The sequence below is a fragment of the Amborella trichopoda genome, chromosome 10 (genome assembly GCF_054954075.1).
Source record: "Amborella trichopoda isolate Santa Cruz 75 chromosome 10, AtrichopodaSantaCruz75HAP2 v2.0, whole genome shotgun sequence".
Classification (NCBI taxonomy): domain Eukaryota; kingdom Viridiplantae; phylum Streptophyta; class Magnoliopsida; order Amborellales; family Amborellaceae; genus Amborella; species Amborella trichopoda.
The window spans coordinates 231,834-249,491 of NC_142345.1; the positions used below are offsets into that span (position 1 = coordinate 231,834).

Below are 17,658 nucleotides of genomic sequence, written 5' to 3' on the forward strand. Positions count from 1 at the left end.
GAGGGTGACAGGTGGCAGGGAGCTACGACCGAGGGAAGCGAAGGCTGCGAGAGCGGTGGCTGGGGGGAGACCAAGGAGGAGAAAAAGGGAGCGTGTTAGACAGGTAGGCAGGAGAAATCGGCTCCGTGCAGGTAAGGTCAGGCGGTGTCGGGGGGTGGTAGAGGCCGCACGTGACACGTGGCTTGGGGAGGGGTAGGGAGCCGACAGATGGATGGGAGTTGAAGGAGAAAGAGTTGGAATTCTTTAGAGCAAGCTGGGCAAGGAAGGGAAGGAGAAGAGAATATCACCTTTAGCAAGGCGATTGCAAGCGATATTTGGATCCCCCCAATGTTTTTAAGCAGCTCTTTCAATCCCTCTAATGTTATATCGCCCCGGTTGGAAAGAATCAATAAGGGCCGCGAGAAGCTTGGGCTTAGACTTCGAAGTCGAGCTGGAGGGATGGAGATGTAGAAAGGGAGGAAAGGAGACATAGTTGGTGCAGGTGAAAGTTGCCGCTGCTGATGGGGTAGCTGAGGGGGGTTGCTGGGTTCAGAGACCGGCTTGGGGAAGGCAGCCACCTTAGAATAGGAGGGCCGAGAAGAGGGATGGGGGAAAGGATGCGATGTAGAGAGCAAAGATCTGGATGAAGGAGGGAGAGAAGGAGAGGGCGAGGAGGTTTTGGGGTAGAGGCTGTAGATGTCGTTCCAACATCTAGGGTGAGGGAGAGGAGGGCGAGAGAGAGGAGGACAGGGGCGAAGGAGAGGAGGGCGAGAGAGAGGAGGACGGGGGCGAGGGAGAGGAGGACGAAGGCGAGAGCAAGGAGTCATAGTTTTTGGGGAATTTTGGATCATTTGAAATTATTTTGGAGCAAAAAAAATGACTTTTTGAATTTGTTTAACCTTTGTTTCATTTGAGGACAAGAAGTGGGGGGGGGGCCATGTGCCACCTAGCTGACCATAGGGTTACGCGTGGCACCCCATGGGACCCGCCATTGGCTGATGTCAGCATGACATAAAAGCCAAATGGGTGCCCTTCATTGGTATATGTTTGTTTCTTCAAAGTTAATTTTATAATGTTTTAAATGAGTCGCATGTTAATTTGGCACACATGTGGCCTCATTCACATGTGCGGTATACCATTAAATTATGGGTTAAACCCTAATCCATAGTTGGAACTGATATTTTAAAGTTGCTTTTTTATGTGGCATCACCTCATTTGCTTAAGCCCATGTGAATTTGTTGAATTGGCTTCATCCCATTGGATGGAAGGAAGGTACTTTACTAATTACATGAGGGGCACGCCCCTCTCCCTTCATTTCTTTTTGATTTTCAAAAGTTCAAAATAGGCACTTATGGAATGTTAAAATGGCATATGTGGAACTTATTTCAAACTTGGGACAATTTAGTAAAATGGACTATTAGGTTTTTAAGGAGTGATAACGGTGAAATCTCATCCTTGGATTTTAATGGCTAGATAAGGATGAGTGGCTAGGATCAAAGCGCTCTTGTGCGCCACGGATGATGAGCATCAAGGGTCTCGATTAATTCACTTAAAATGGCACACTTGAAATTGCCTATAAATAGCCTCCCTTCAAAACACACTTTATAGTCCATTTAGTGAGAGTAAGAGAGAGAGTAGAGAGACTCTCCAGGCCCCACTTCTTCCTTTCTTCTTCCCTTCAGCCATTTTCTGAGTAAAATTCCCATGGCCATTAATAAAGCTTCTTTCCATAGTGTCTAGGCTACTTAGTGCTCCACACTTAAGGTAACTTCCATAGCTTAATCCTTTCATTTCTAGAGTATTTTGTTCCATCTTTCTTTACTGTAATTGTGAGATTACAGTAGCCTCTTTGTCCATATATGCTTTAGCATTCATGATTTCTAAGTCCCTTGTGGAGCTAGGCATGTATACCATCATTTGTGCATATCTAGTTTACTACTTTGCTCCTAGACACCATTTTCTTTATCATTTTTATTACCCGATTTCTCTGAGATTTTTTTGAGCATATCAATAAGCATTTGATATCCATTTGAGTACGATAACATTGGCCCTTGATACTGGAGTATTTCTATTTTTTTTGAAACTGTTAACTGTCACTAGAGGATTTCTATTGTGAAACTACTCTTGTTTTCTCTAGTTTATGGCCATATACACCCACACAGTTCAAGCTGTCTATGTCTAAATTTTACTCACTGTTTTCATCACTAAAAGTTCATCTCTCTCTCTGTCTTATTTTAAAGCTAATCAAGCGCTTTTCAGGTATGCATAAGCTTCCCACTTCATAAGTGACATTCGCCCTTGGGTTTTATAACCATCCTTCCCTTCACCCATGGGACAAAATGAAGTCTCTAAAAGATTTGCTTCTATGACCTAGGCACGGACCCTTGGCTTCCCACATTACTTTGCACTTATTTGTTGTAACTTTGAGTCTATTAATCTTTCATGTCATCAAGAGTTGATTATGTAAAGTTTAGAGTTGGTTTATGTTGATGAGAAAATTGTATGTGCAGTTCATAGATAAGTCTATGTGCTAAGTAGTGTCGTTTGCTTCCATATGAGCAATGTGCTTGTTTTCATGACTTGGGTACTCCAGAGAGTTGTTATTCTCTCATTTTAAGTGATATTCGTGTCTTTGTAAAATCAAAATTCTGGCTGTAACAATGACTAAGAGTTGTGAAAGTTGTATGTGAAAGTGTTACTTGAACTTACCCCCAAAAAAAAAAGTGTTACTTGTAAAATTTTTAAGTTGAGTGACAAGTACAAGTGCTGTATAAAGAGTAAATCCTCAATACTGTGGTTTTATGTAGCAAGATCAATCACTACTTGTGTAAATTATGTCTACGTTATCCCAAGAAGTGTTACTTGGTATTAGGGATGATATAGATCAATGGAAACTATGGAATCGTCTACGTCAGACTTATTCTTAAGCTTCAGAGGCAAGGTGTATGCAGCTTGAAATGAACCACTATCATGGAGTACTTGAACATGATGAAGACCATTACTGATCAACTTGCGGTTGTTGGACAGCCTGTATCTGATAAAAAGATAAGGTACAGAAAACACTTGCTCCCCAAGCTCATGTGTACCTTGTGTTTTGTTTCATCATTGTCATGTCAATCACAATTGTTGCCTTTTGAAGGACTTCGTCCTCTCGTTGGAATATGAGGTGATATTCGTTGCACCAAATGCATAGATAAAGAAGGGAGGATCTCAAGAATCTCTTGATGATTTGAATGTACACTTTCCCCGTTCTCGTGGTCATGGGAGAGGAGGAAATTTCAAAGGAGGAAGAGATGCTGTCGGAAACTCTGGAGGATGATGCGGTATATTGCTTTCTCCCATTGCATCATTCAAGTTTGCATTATCACATGTCAAGTATGAGGAAAAGGAGGTATGAGGAAAAGGAGGACATGGTGCTGCCAACTGTTGGCTCAGATTTGGTTTCAACTTTGATGTTTTAATTTCTTTTAACGTAGTGTGAATATTGGACCACATCAATAGCTGCTAAAGTGAATCAAGTTTCCGACCTGCATGAAGCTGTCTCTGCACCTCTTTCAACCTTGAAGATCAATAAGGAGTGCATGGATTGGGGATCCACGTGTAGTGAATTGTGTTTCTGGTGATGTTGGTACGTTTTCGAATTTAATTCCATATGTTGGGAAAGGAATAGTTGTACTAGGACATGGGAGGACTCACCTCTTGTTGCGTATAGGAAGTGCTTCGATGTGTTCTTCTGCTAATTCTTGTGTTCTTTCCCTCACTTTTCTTTTCCGCACAAAGAAGACTCTCGTTTTTGTGTCACCATTAGATGATGATTCAAATTCCTACGCCGTGTTTACATCCTCTTTTGTGTATGTGTAGGATCTTCTCATGATGAAGATAAACACTAAAGGGGATTGACTTAGGAATTTATACATTCTGAAAGAAGCCCCATAGTCTATGTTCATGTCAAAGTCGAAGACGTCATCTTGAGTTGGATTTATGATACTGTCATTTAGCTCATAGTAATTTTTCTTTCCTTGAGAGTCTTGCTGCGAAAGTCGTATTGCCCTCATTTTCTTTTTTGAAAAAATCATTGCAAAAGTTGATATGTCCTAGTTGTGGTGTTTATTAAGAGTCATGAACTGTCCTTTGAATAATAAAAATGCCTATTTTCGATGCAAACTAGTCTATTCAAATATATGGGGCCATTTTGAAAAAGCTCAACTTTACATGGGCATTATTATGTTTTCTTTTATTGATTCTTATAGTAGGTATACCTAAATATTTTTCATGAAAAAAAAAATGAGGTGTTCTCTATATTTTGATGTTTACATTCATTCATAGCTAATTAATTTTTGTCACAATTCATAAACTTCCAAAGTGATGTTGGTGGTGAATTCACTATTGTGTGCGGAAGCTCTAAAATCTGATAGGTTGATTTATGGCAAAGTAAAGAGCGAGAAAAATACAACTGACCACAAGCAAGCAACAAACACGAAAAACAGAGGAAGACACAAATAATACAAAAGAGAACACCAAGATTTTACGTGGTTCGTCACTAATGTGAATACATCCACATGCAAAGACGGCGATTGTTTCTTAATAAGCAAACGAAATCATGGCTACTAATATCCAAATAATGTGAGCTTTAGAACTGGAGAGAAGGTCTTATTATAGTCAACGCCTTCTCTCTGCTCATGGCTTTTTACAATCAATTGTGCCTTAAATTGATCACCACCAGACTAAGGTGTCTCTTCTTTCTTCTTATAAACCCATTTACATCTAATATCTCTCTCGCCTTTGGGCAACTTCACGTGATCCCAAGTGCGATTCTTTTGAAGAGACTCATCTCTTCATTCATGACATCACTCCATCTGCTATTGTTAACATCATGTGTTGCTTCTTTAAAGTGGATGGCTCTTGGCTTGTGGCAACCAATGTATAAGCCATTTATGCCGTCAAATTTGTATCGCACCACTGGCTCCTTAGTTCTCTTTCCCCTTCCAAGCTAAAGCTCTTCCTCTTGTGGAGTAGGTTCAACAATTTCCTCATGGTCAACATTCTCCTCCACTCTTTCACTGGGATTTGTTGACACATTTTTTGGAGTTCTCTACTCCACTTCAACCTTATCACCATTGTTGCGATTTTCCTTTCTGGCACTCTTCTTAATGAGCTTCAACATGCAAGACTCATCAAACTTAACATCATCATCCGAGCCTTATCCCAACTAATTGGGTTCAGCTACACGGATCATGTTCCGCCATTTTGCTCTATCAAGGGCCATGCCCTCAATCACAACATAAGTCACCATATCAAACTTAACACCATAGTTGATAATAACTTAAGCAACTTAGGATCTGCACCCTAGCTATAGCCTTTAACTCCATCAACATAAGGAAAATACACTTCTTTGATCTCAGACTCAAAATATCATCCTTCACATAAACACGAGCAGGACAACCAAAAATCCTTAAACAGGAATAATGAGCAGGTTTACCTGACCATACCTCCTGTGGTGTTTACATGCTATTGCCATAGATTGTGACTTGTAGATGAGGTAACACGCCATACTGACTGCCTCTGCCCAAAAGTCCTTTGACAAACCAGTGTCAAAATGTTGTAGTCCTTCTCTAGATGTGTCTTGTTCATGTGCTTAGCAACTCCATTATGTTGCGGCGTCTTTGAAGTGGTATAGTGATGATTAATTCATGTTCTTCTAAAATTTATAACCTTTGCTGAAGTGTACTCTCCACCATTATCATTCTCAAGTGCTTGACCTTCTTCACAGTCTGTCCTTCAACCTTAGCTTTCCAATGCTTATATATGTCAAATATGTCTGCCTTCTACTTTAATGTTTAAAATCCATACATTCTTTGAGAAATCATCTATGACTGGAAAAAAACTATAGAGATCATCTTTTGAGACAACCGATGCAAGACGCCATACATCTGAATAAAAATACTCAAGAAATTTTGTCTCGATGTAAGTCCAACTTGCACTTCTTGTCTCGATGTAAGCCCAACTTACAAGATTTCTACTCAACCCTATTCTTGTCATTTGGATTTGGGAATGATCCATATTTCCATCTTGGATCAACTTGTTTACTAGAAATATAAGAAGACATCTTCAACTACTCAAATCCTGAAAAACAAAATGAAAACTTTATTAAAAAAGTCACTATTTCCAAGTATCAATAAGACAAGAAGAAATACTTACAAATTTAAAAATAAAAAAGTATTGATGCAAAACTATATAGTTTACTATTTACTTATTTTGTATTTAGTGATTTACAAAAGGAAAAAGTTTGAAGGATGCAACCTTATAATGTAGAACTACGGATGCATCTCAAGAATCTATTGGAAAAGGTAGTTTTAATGTTGAAAACCCTTTGATTTGATCATCTCGACATCGAGATGTATGACCATGAAAAATAAAAAGATTTCAAGTCTCAAAAATAGTGCATTTTACAACATATTATCTACACCGTCCATTTTAAAGATTTTCATATGTTTATAGATCTACTAGATTTTAACCATTTTTTAAATTTAAAATTTTATAATTAGATATAAAAATAGATTTTGAGATAATCCTAAGAACATTTTACAACAAAATTATTTACCATGATAAAATTTGAAGGTGCACCTTACCTCTACAGCTACGGATGCATCCGTACGCCAACTGCACCCTTTACAAAACTCAAGTAATTAGTCTAGAGACACTAAATTAAATATTGAAATTTGAAACACTAAAGTTACCCATCCTAGAGAAATATTTAATAGTTTACCAGATAAAAGATTCATAAGAATCAAAACTAGAAAAAAATTTCAAAATGATAACTCACTTACATAAATAATTAAAAAAATACTAATGCAACACTGAGTATTTAAGATAAGAGAGCAAAAATTGGAAAAAGGGCAATCGAGTAGAAAGAAGTTCATATGATTGCCCCTTTCTCAATTATAAATAAAATAGGACAAAATCCATTTGAATTAAGTTTAGTTACATTTTATTGAGATTGGATCGTAATAAACACAAACCAAACCCCACTCTTGAATATGGACCAGTAATCCAAAGCTAAAACTCGAAAAAAAACAGGAACAAACCAAATATGGGAAAAGAAAAAGGAAAAAAAAATTTATACTCATAAAAATCACCAAACCTTAAACCAAAAATTTGTATATACTGACCTTTCAAAATTCAATTGATCTTGGCTTGAATTGGAGACCGTTGGTTGCTGACAGTCTTCTTTCACAACCACTTCAAGCTACAAAAGGTATAGGGTTGAGTGCTTTTCTATTTTGCAAGAAATCGGAAAGTTTGTACAATCTTCAAAAAATCTAAAAAAACTCTTGTTTTTGGAAGTTTTCCTCTTTCTAAAACACTCAAACATGGTTTAAGGGGGGTGGAATGCCCCCCAAAACCCTTTTCCTAGGCACATCATTGCTTAGGTTGTGCACCTAGGCTCATTTGGTTCTGTCACCCTGCCTATGTGGCTAGGCGACCGAATTTTTGGATATTTTGTACAGCTTGAGGGGGACCATTTGGAAATGACGTGTAGGGATAGTTATTTAAGTCTATGTTCAATTTAGTGTACAGTCATACATTATCCATGTAAAAGGTATTAATGTAATATTGCACCCTAGGTTGTGCCTATATAAGGTGCAATTGCAATGGAATTAGTCAACCCACTAATCAAAAAAGGTGGAATCAACTTGGAGCCCTATCTTGTGTCTCTCTTTTCTCCCACCCTTATGCTATATTTTGTTTGCTGGTCTATATGATAGTAAATACCAATTCTGGTTGTTGCATGTTTGTTGGATGGTTGCTAGCCAGACCAAAGCAATAAAAACATTCACCTGTGTGATCTACCTGTTGTCCTTTAGATATGGAACAGTCAATTTGCTGCTCAGAAGATAGAGACTGAACATTGTTGCTTCTAAATTTTTTACAGGTCATCCTTGCAGGACTACTTTCATATGCTGATGGTGGTACTGCAGCAGGGTAAGCACAGCTACAGAACCATGACCTATCATATTTACCAATGATTAATTGCTTATTAAAATTATTTTCAGGTATGTTGCTCTTTACCTTGTTGGTTGGTCTCCATTACTTTGGAGTATTGGGTATCAATTGTTCTCTCCTGAACGCAAGGAAGTTCTATCGTTGTCACAACCGTCAATGCAATCTTTCATTCAGTTCATATGGTTTTGGATTAGGCGTATCTTGAATCCTCCTATCTATGGGGTATGAACAAAATTACTACTTTTTATTTCCTGTTCTATCACCTGAAAGTGTATGCGATTCACATTTGACTTGCGTCATTTTGATTTCTTTTCCAGACTTTGATTGGACTGGTTCTATCACCTGAAATATATACGATTCACATTTGACTTGTGTCATTTTGATTTCTTTTCCAGACTTTGATTGGACTGGTTATTGGGGCAACACCAATCTCATATTTTTTCTATCCTTCCAAGGGAAAGTTTCTGGATATTCACCAATCATCTGAAGGCTTTAGAGTTCTCCACGAAGGTCTGGTTTTGTTCTGCCAATCTATAATGGAGGTATGTTCTGATTTCTCTACAGAAAGATAAATGAATGGGAGATTATATTGTATTATGTAAGATTGCAATCAAACTATTTAAAAGTAGCAAAAAAAATAAAAATAAAAATAAAATGATGTTATAATTGAAGTGTCTTATTGTTAAACTTTCGAAGTGTTCTGAAAATCACAAGCTAATAACATAACTTCAATCCACCACACTGAAGCTGTTGTATAAGCATCGATGTTGCATCTGACGTCTCTTAACAAAAAAATTTCAGTAGTCTCTTGGAAATAATTGGGAAATAAGCATCGATGTTGCATCTGACGTCTCTTAACAAAAAAAATTTCAGTAGTCTCTTGGAAATAATTGGGAAGAAAAACTTTAAAATTGGGGATAGAGAGGCAAGAATGAAAAAGCAGAAATAACATCATTAAAACTTGGAAATGCACTACAAAATGCAAATAAATAGACATTATTTTATGTAGTGTTACAAACAAGCAGAAAATATCCTGTTCTGGTGGTTCTACTATCTCTCTTCTATTGTCCTCAGCATTATGGTACACTTTCCCAAAGTAGCATTCTGTTGCTGAGATTATCGTGTGTTTTTCTCCTATCTTGAAATAGACATCTATCTCAACTATGACATAATGTGTTCTTATGAATGAGCATATATCTTTATCGCATGTACTATTATCTCTCAGGCATCATCATTATTGGGGTCGGCAACGGTCACTGTTCAGACAATTATACTGGCTTGTGCCATTGGACCTCTTATCTCAGACTTTGGCCTAAGAAAAGGTGATCCATATGAAACTGATAAACAGAGTGGTGAATTTAATAGAGAAAAGGGATATACTATTGTTCTTGATAAGCACATATTTTGGGCAATTATATGCATCCGCCTTATTGGAATGCCACTGGCCATTCTATTCCTAGTTAAGGTAAGAATTAAAACCTTCAAATTCATATATCTTTAAATGCAACTGTTTCCTTTGACGTCATTATGGATTAAGTCCCACCATTGTATCTTGTTCACATCCTTGCAGGGCCTGTTGCATATGGGCTTGCTACCAATGAATACAATTTTAGTGTTCACAATATTGGTGAGTATTATAATTATCGAGTTTCTTTGATGCTATTGAAGGTCTGTTGTGAGCGAGTAATGCGGCTCTTTATCACAAGCTTTGCTTGGATATGCATCTCTTTTGAAGACCTTTAATGTCTGGCATTGTATGGACCCACATCTGATTTAAAACAGAACATGTGCCAAGGATATGACCATTGAACTGTCTGGTGCCATGCGGCATGAATCAATGTCGATAAAGGTTTAGCTGAAATTGGACAATACACCCCCACATGCATGTTTGGGTTTGTGTTTGAAACTACCTTCGTCTTTTAATAAGTTCCAACTTCCTTGACTTTAAACTATGGTGAAGTTACCCAGATTCTGTCATTCATTTCCAATATTTGGCTAAACCTTCGTGTAACTATGTTGATTTTGCTGCGCTTTTCCAATTCATTTGTTTTTTTTACGAAGTAAATAAAAATCTAGTTTGTTCTATAAACTCTATTGTCATTAGTTGTTGAACAGCGTCCATCCCTGCATAAATTGTTCTTTTTTGGGTAGGCAACCTGGTGTTTCACTCATTTTTCATTGGCTTGAAATTATTATTATAATTGTTTGTTCTTTTTACAAGAAAATGAATCAAATGGTTTCTATTTATACACAGGTATTGAGTGCCATGCCAACGGCCCAAAACCTCGTTGTGATGCTACAAGTAAATTCCCTTTGACAATAGCATGTTACCTGATGTTTATGTAACTAGCTTCAAATGCTATGTTTGTTTAACTGATGCTTTGGTTCCGCAGCTGAATCCAAGCAAAGCACCTCTTGTTGAAACATTTGCAAATCTTCTGCTTTATGAGGTTTGTCTATGATACCTTTAATTTTCAAATTGAAATATAGTAGATGCTAACTGAAAAAATATCAGGAGAGTTCCTGGAAAGCCAGTATAGGTCCATACCAGTGTTTGAAAACACTAGATGAGAAAAAGTTAAAATGACCTGGGGTTGAAGTAGTAAATTTTGAATTGAACTGATTCGGTGTTCTAGTGACTCGTAATATTTGTGAAAGGAAAGAATAAGAGAAAGACTGACCGAAAGAAAACTTAGAAGTAAACCACAATTTACATTTGCTGCTTGATTCCTTTTGAGTTCACCCCTTCAAATTGCACAAAAATCATTCCGGCTTACTTTTTTCTTTCATTCTCAGCAATCATGAGTCTCTCACGATATGGCACCCCTTTAAACTGCACAAAATTTCATGTTGGTTTGCTCTCTTCTCACTCTTAAGCTATCATGAGTCTCTCATCATATGGCACCCCTTTAAATTGCACAACAATCATGCGGTTTAGTCTCTTCTCGCACTCTTTAATTAATGATGCTTCCTTTGCAGTATGGTCTAGCCCTAGCCTCCATACCAATATGGACAACAGTATTTACTGCAGTATTTTCACGCCCATGAATGCTTGGTATGTACATGGAACTCATGGGAACATACTTGAGGTCTTATTAATATCGATATAAAGGTCTGGTCATATAATTCCAATTATGGAAGTTCATTCTGACGTAATATTGTGGTGGTAGTGGCAGGAACTGGAATGAGAGAGAGAGAGATTTAGGATCTTGTTCTGTATGAGAGAGAGAGAGAGAGAGAGAGAGAGAGAGAGAGAGAGAGAGAGAGAGAGAGATTGATTTAGGATCTTGGTCTGCATAAAAGATTTTAGCTTTTCATGCTTGCATTAACATGGGAGTTGCAGACTAAACGTGGTTCTTGCATTGTGGTGAGGTGAACCTCATATTTTGTAACGGAAAGTAATCTTGATATCAGAGGCTATAAAAACAAGCTTGGTTTCAAAAAGTTATGACGATGGCTGAGATCAGTAAATCATATATCCATTTTAAAAAAAACAATAAAATGGAAGAAAAGAATAAAGTGATCAGATGGAGAGAGATACTGGTCACTGGAGCCCCTCTTTCTAGAGGGTGATCCCCACATTTCCTGTTCTGTTCAATATATTTGTGGGTTCATTTACTTTTTCTGTCCATGTGTGTTAGGATTTTTAACTTGGCTTTGATTTAGGAGAGTTCAGCTTGCTTTGTTGTGATTGAGTTCTTATCCATTTTGATCATGGTTTTGCAGGATGTTAGTATTTTCAACTATTTGAGGGCAGTTCATTTCTCTCTCTCTCTCTCTCTCTCTCTCTCTCTCTCTCTCTCTCTCTCTCTCTCTCTCTCTCCATGCAACTATGAAGTTATTTCCAATTTATAAAGAGTAGTAATAAAGTGGAAGGAAACCTTAGAGAAACAATATGAGAATTCAATAAGACCAGTACGTGTCTGCTCATGTTCGTGTATGAGAGAGACTTTTTCTCTCATTTTTACTGATTTGAAAAGAACCCATGATTCCAAAAAACATAAAGTTGAATCAAGCCACAAGGAGCCACACGGGATACAAAGGTCAGCAAGCGCTTCATGATCAGGTGCAGAGGAACTCTCTACCTGTGATTCAAAACTTGAAAGCCAAAAACGTCTTGCCCTACCCAAATTGTAATTCTGCCAGCTTGAATTCCAAATGGAAAAATAAAAATTAATGGAAAAGTTACGTAAGGCAAATAAAGAAAAGTGTATGTATTAATATAAGGATGTAGTTTTTAAAAGGTCTAGGCTCTATGAAAAAAGGAAAGCCTCCTTTCAAAATCTTGTCCAAGAAATACATTAGCTATGGGAAATCCCTATGATGGCTCTAACGTCTAATTCCACCATGGATTATAAAATTTGTAGCACTTGCGTGTCTTGTGGATTTATGAACATGGATCCATGGACATTTGGAAATAGATGGCCTTGATAATGTGTTACAATATATTTTCAAGGCGTGAGTTTCTATTTTTCTTTTCACAATCATAATAAACAAGGCAGAGATAGATTGATTTGAAGGTTTATCAATGCATGAATTATGATTTTCAGTGATTTTTGATACAACGCTTTGATATATATATATATATATATATATATATATATATAAAGCCTTGTCTTTATTTTAACTTTTCTTTAATTAATAGAAAAGTAGATGTGCAAGGGGATGCACATTCAAAATCCATCTTGTAGATGGATGTCAACGAATGATGGCCTACTCAAATTCAAAATTAAACGTGCTAAAATATTATTAAAATTCTAAAAAAATTTCGTAAAAACCTTTTTTTTTTTTTTTTTTTGCAAATCCATACGCATCATTCTTTAGATTTTTAAAAATTTAATGAAAATTTGATTTTGGAGCGAAGACTCGTCTAAATAGGTTAGGTGGGGCGGGGGATTCATAGAAGCCTTATCCGAGGAAATACGATTCCCGACTAACAAACAGTGCACTTTTTTGGAATTAGTGCACTTTTTTATGTTTTTTTGTTTTTGGGTAATTGGAGTTAGCTTTGGTGATGTAAGCCTTTACCTTGGGAAGTAAAATTGAGTGTAAAAGTAGTTGATTGGTATACCCTTGATCACTAAAATTCTGTGTTTTAAAAATCTATTTTGGTTCATGAATTTTGAAGCTTTAAAAATAGTACAAATGTTATGGATTTGTAGCACTAGAAAAGGATAGAGTAAGTGCCTCGTTCAATATTTTCAACTTTGAGTAGGGGTAATTTGGGTATTTTTTACGCTCTTTTATTTTTTGAAGTACATAAGTGGAATGAAAGTTGGAATACGGCCATTCTAAGGGTTCATGTGACCACTTACTGATTTTGTGAGATGGTACAACTTTCTTAACCTTGAATAATTGTGGATATAATTGTGGGTTCGCTTAATTTGACGACCATAAGGATGAAATTAACCCTTTTTGTTCAAGGATAGTAACCTTGGCATGGATATGCAATGAAAATTTGTGTGTCGAATTCTTAAGCTTGAATAATTTACGATACATAGATCATTTGGCTTGTGCTTGCCTTGGCATGAGCCAAATAATGTAATTACCCCTAATTGCTCTACATTAGGAGCCATGAAAAAGAGATTACCATGCAAGTATGTTTTTGATTTGTAGCCCTGTACAAGCAAGGTACGTCATTTGGCTCCAGTTGCTTGGATGCCGTTGTTCAATATTGCCCACCTTGAGAAAGGGCTATTTAGTTTTATTTTATTTTATTTTTTTTCTTTTGAGGAGTTACTTTAGTGAAATAACACTTAAAAAGCAGATATTTTGGTGTTAATTGGTTTCATGTGACCACCTTAATGATTTTGTTCGATGGTACAATTCATTTATTAACCTTGAATAATTAGGAAACAATTGTCGATTTTCTTGAGTCACATAATTTGAGCATAAGGATGAAATTACCCCTTATGTTCAAGGTTTGCAATCCAAACAAACATATGGACTGAAAATATGTGTTTGGAAATAAGTGAGGGTACGTTGTACATTTGGCTTGTGCCGCCTTGGCATGAGCCAAATAGGAACATTGAAAAAGAGATTTTAGTATGCAAAATACGTTCCCGACTTGCAAACCCTATACAAGCATGGTACTCATGTTATCCAGATTCGGCTGCTTGGTTGCCTTTGTTCGAGATTCCACCTTGAATTGGGGCAATTTGGGTTTTTTTATTTTTTTGATTTTTATAATTACCTAGGTGAAATGAACTTCGAAACTGGATCTCCAGTGTTAAATGGGTTCATGGGACCACCTGGATGATTTTCGAACAAGGTACAAATGGTTTCTTAACCTTTAATAATTTGGGGGTGTCAAAAGAAGATGATAATGATAGTGCCTCCTCTTCCCAATTTTAGCTCTTCCAACAGACAGAACAAGGGGCACTTCTACCATAATCCATATGGGCCTGATAATCGTATGGTCGTAATGATCCCATGACCATGTGTTTGTCACTATTTCATTAACACATTTGGTTCGCTTGGAAATATTTCCTTAATGTGGTTAGGTGTAGAAATATTTTCATACTAAGTAGCTGTTAATTGGTATAAAAAGATGCATTGGGATCAATTAGTGTGAAAATATTTTCACATCTAGCCACATGACGAATTTTTCACGTGAAATATTTTCAAGTGAAACAAATATGTAATAGATTTTCGTTAGATTGTGGTAGGAATTGGGTCCCAATTAATTTTATGGGCTACTTTCTATCCATCAACATTAGTTACTTGGATGGTGCTAAACCACATGATCAATGTTGTTCCTTCAAATTATGAATCAGTTTGTAAGTGGAAAAAGTTTATACAAGGTATCATCCTCATACTATTGTGATAAGGTGCATCCAAAAAAGTGTTTTGAAGTTTTAAAACCCTCCAATAAGGTCTACTCAATTTCAAGATATATGAATGTGAAGGAAAAAAGGATTTCAAGTATTAAAAATAATTGCATCTTGTAACAAATTATTTGGAGCGTCTACATTCAAGTACTTATGGATATGTTCGATATTTCCAAATTTTGGTACTATAAATCTCATAACCATTGATGAAAATATATTTTAAGCCATTATAAAATTTTTGATACTAGAACTACATCTCGAAGGCACCTAATACAAACCTCATCCGTTTAAAATATATAACAAAATAATTAATTTAAAAAATGTTAATATACTGTGATTTTAATGACATGCTCTTTATCACCGTCCAATCAATAGATTGATTGGTGAGGGAGAATCAACTATTGAGGCATGCTTCATTCCAGTATACATAACCAGTATTGTATCTTCAAGTTCACCTCCCGCTGCGGGGCGGTAAATTGAAATTAATATTTTTGTGAGGCCATCGAAACCGTTGAATGGCACAATTGGGCGGAGATTACATAGTGTGACTATTGTTACAATAAATCGTACATATTTTCTGAAACAACAAAATAAATACAAATAACTGTAAGGTGGTCACAATTTATTATAACCATTTGATGTGATGTGATGTGAAATTTACCATGTGAGGTGAAATTTAATAGTTTAAATTGCTTTTGAAGTTTGAACCTGATCAATCAAATAATTGTGACTACCCAATTTTACATCCAATGGGCGCTTTGTATCAAGGTAAATGTTCTCATCCTATACTTTCTCAGACTGTAAATTGCGAAGAAAGCATTTGGATAGCTCTGCTTCATGGGAGGGGGGGGAGGCTTTGGATCTCCTCCTCTGTTCAGTGAGTAAGAAAATGCTGTTTTCTAAAACCCTAAACTCTCTCTCACATAAACCCTAGTTTTCTCGCTCTTCTATGGGGCTTTCCCCTTGACTGGTTCTCTCTATCTAGGAACTCTATTTTTCGGCTCTAACCATGGAGACACCCTTTTCCAGAAGCTCTTTCTGACTTCAAAGATCCTAATTTGGGCCTTGGCCATGGATATATCATGGTATCAATCTTCTTTGTAAGTTTGGGAACCCTAAGTTTCACTCTCATCCATGGAGATACCCTGTTGTAGCCCACGTGTAGTCTCTGCAACCCAAACTTTCCCTGTTCATTGTAAATGTTATCCATTTCCTTTGAATTTTCAAAGAGGATTCGTTCTGTTCAGAGGGAAAAATTGTCTCTCGAAAGGATTCTCTCTCTCTAAACGCAACGTCCATCATTTTGGGGATACGTCTCCAAAACACTGTAAATTTCCGTTAATTCTACTAAAATCATGTAGAACAAGGTGTTATAGCTCAAATGAAAGAAATAACGAATCAGATTGTTTATTTTCACTTGGGAGATTGCCGTACCTCAATAGAGATCAGGAAAAATCCCTGAGAAAATGTAATTCATGGCTAGAATTAGTTCAAAAATCACTGGCTTTGGCTCTATTTTGCTTCGTCATTGGTTTTTTACCTCAGAAGATGCTTCAGAAGCAAGCCTTTGCAGCTCCGGCAATGGTGACTGAGAGAGAGGTTTCTCGTTCTCATGAATTCTCTGATTACACACAAAGATTGCTAGAAGTGGTTTCTGTACTTTTACAGAGAGTAAAAGAGGCTAGAGAATTTATAGGAGATAGAAATGGAGTGGAAGCAAATATTCTAATACAGAATGTTAAGGAGGCATTAAAGAGGGTGAAGGATAAACGTCGAGAACTTTATGATGAAGTTTTGGACGTTTTGAATGCAGATTTGAGTAAGCTGAAGAGAAACAAAGCTGCATTGATTAAGCAATCTGAGAACATTGCAGATGTGTATTGGTCTTCAAAGAGAGAGAAAGAGACGCTAGTTTTGAGGGTAGATGAAGAACCAGAGGTAAAGGAGAGGGTAGACGAGCTTGATAACACCATGAATAAAGCTGAAATGGATTACAATGATGTGTGGCAAAAGGTCTTAGAGGTTGAAGATGAGATAGAGAGGAAGGAGACAAGGATGTATAGCATTGTGATTCGAGAGCTCTCATTTATTGAGAGAGAAAGTGGGCTTTTAGTGGAAAATTTTTTTTCACAGTGGAAGCAGGATATTTATGAAAGGCAAGCAACAGATTTTATCTGCTTTCTATTGGGTTTGCTTGCTTCTTTTTCTTTTTTGGTTTTTTTGAGAAATTCTTTTTCTGTTTTTGTTAATTTGTTATATGATTTCATTCGCCCATTTCCTTGTCAGTTTCATATATAATGCCTAGATAATATGCTCATGCTCTTATCAAACCAATGTGGTGGTGGGTGGAGAGAGAGCAGTTCAAATAGGAACAATTCAATGGACATGGAAATGATACAGTTTACCCGGCCAAACCAATAAAATGATCGATTCAACAGTTCTAATCGGTCAAGTTTTGGGCCGTCAAAAAGTATTAAAGACATAAAAATATCTAATAAAATATAAAAAACATATAAAAAATAATTAAAACAAAACACATTAAAATAAAGTTGAAAATTAATAATAAATAATTTTTTGATTATTTTTAAAAAAATATAAAAATAAATATTAATGATCAAAATAATTTTTAATTTTTATTATAACATAAATAATATTTAAAAATATATTTCAAATCAAATTCCTTAATCTCGAGAATTTATACATATTTATTTATTTATTTAAAAATAGCGGTTTATCATCTTAACCGTTCAAAACCGGATCTACCTGGGCGGTCAGCGATCAGATTGGGAGATTTTGCTAACCATGAGAGAAAGAACTTAAAATCTAGCGACAGATGGGCACCACT

At 36.4% G+C, this 17,658-nt stretch overlaps 1 protein-coding gene across 10 annotated transcripts in view; it reads left to right on the top strand.

The window, feature by feature from the left end:
- Positions 1 to 12,191, top strand: part of LOC148779980 (protein PIN-LIKES 1-like) — a 38,703-nt gene extending 26,512 nt beyond the window's left edge. For 6 of the 10 annotated variants that reach the window (XM_088850229.1, XM_088850233.1, XM_088850230.1 and 3 more), the window contains 9 exons: positions 7,913 to 7,962; positions 8,034 to 8,205; positions 8,379 to 8,525; positions 9,209 to 9,448; positions 9,554 to 9,610; positions 10,238 to 10,285; positions 10,377 to 10,433; positions 10,963 to 11,038; positions 11,710 to 12,191. In XM_088850229.1, the coding sequence (XP_088706355.1) occupies positions 7,913 to 7,962; positions 8,034 to 8,205; positions 8,379 to 8,525; positions 9,209 to 9,448; positions 9,554 to 9,610; positions 10,238 to 10,285; positions 10,377 to 10,433; positions 10,963 to 11,031 (840 nt within the window). In that variant the 3' untranslated portion in view covers positions 11,032 to 11,038; positions 11,710 to 12,191. Of the gene's footprint in view, positions 1 to 2,850; positions 3,030 to 3,118; positions 3,371 to 3,455; positions 3,608 to 7,912; positions 7,963 to 8,033; positions 8,206 to 8,378; positions 8,526 to 9,208; positions 9,449 to 9,553; positions 9,611 to 10,237; positions 10,286 to 10,376; positions 10,434 to 10,779; positions 11,140 to 11,709 lie in introns of those variants that run through there. The other 4 variants (XM_088850237.1, XM_088850238.1, XM_088850231.1 and 1 more) reach the window with 4 other exon arrangements.
- The last annotated feature ends 5,467 nt before the right edge of the window (positions 12,192 to 17,658 follow it).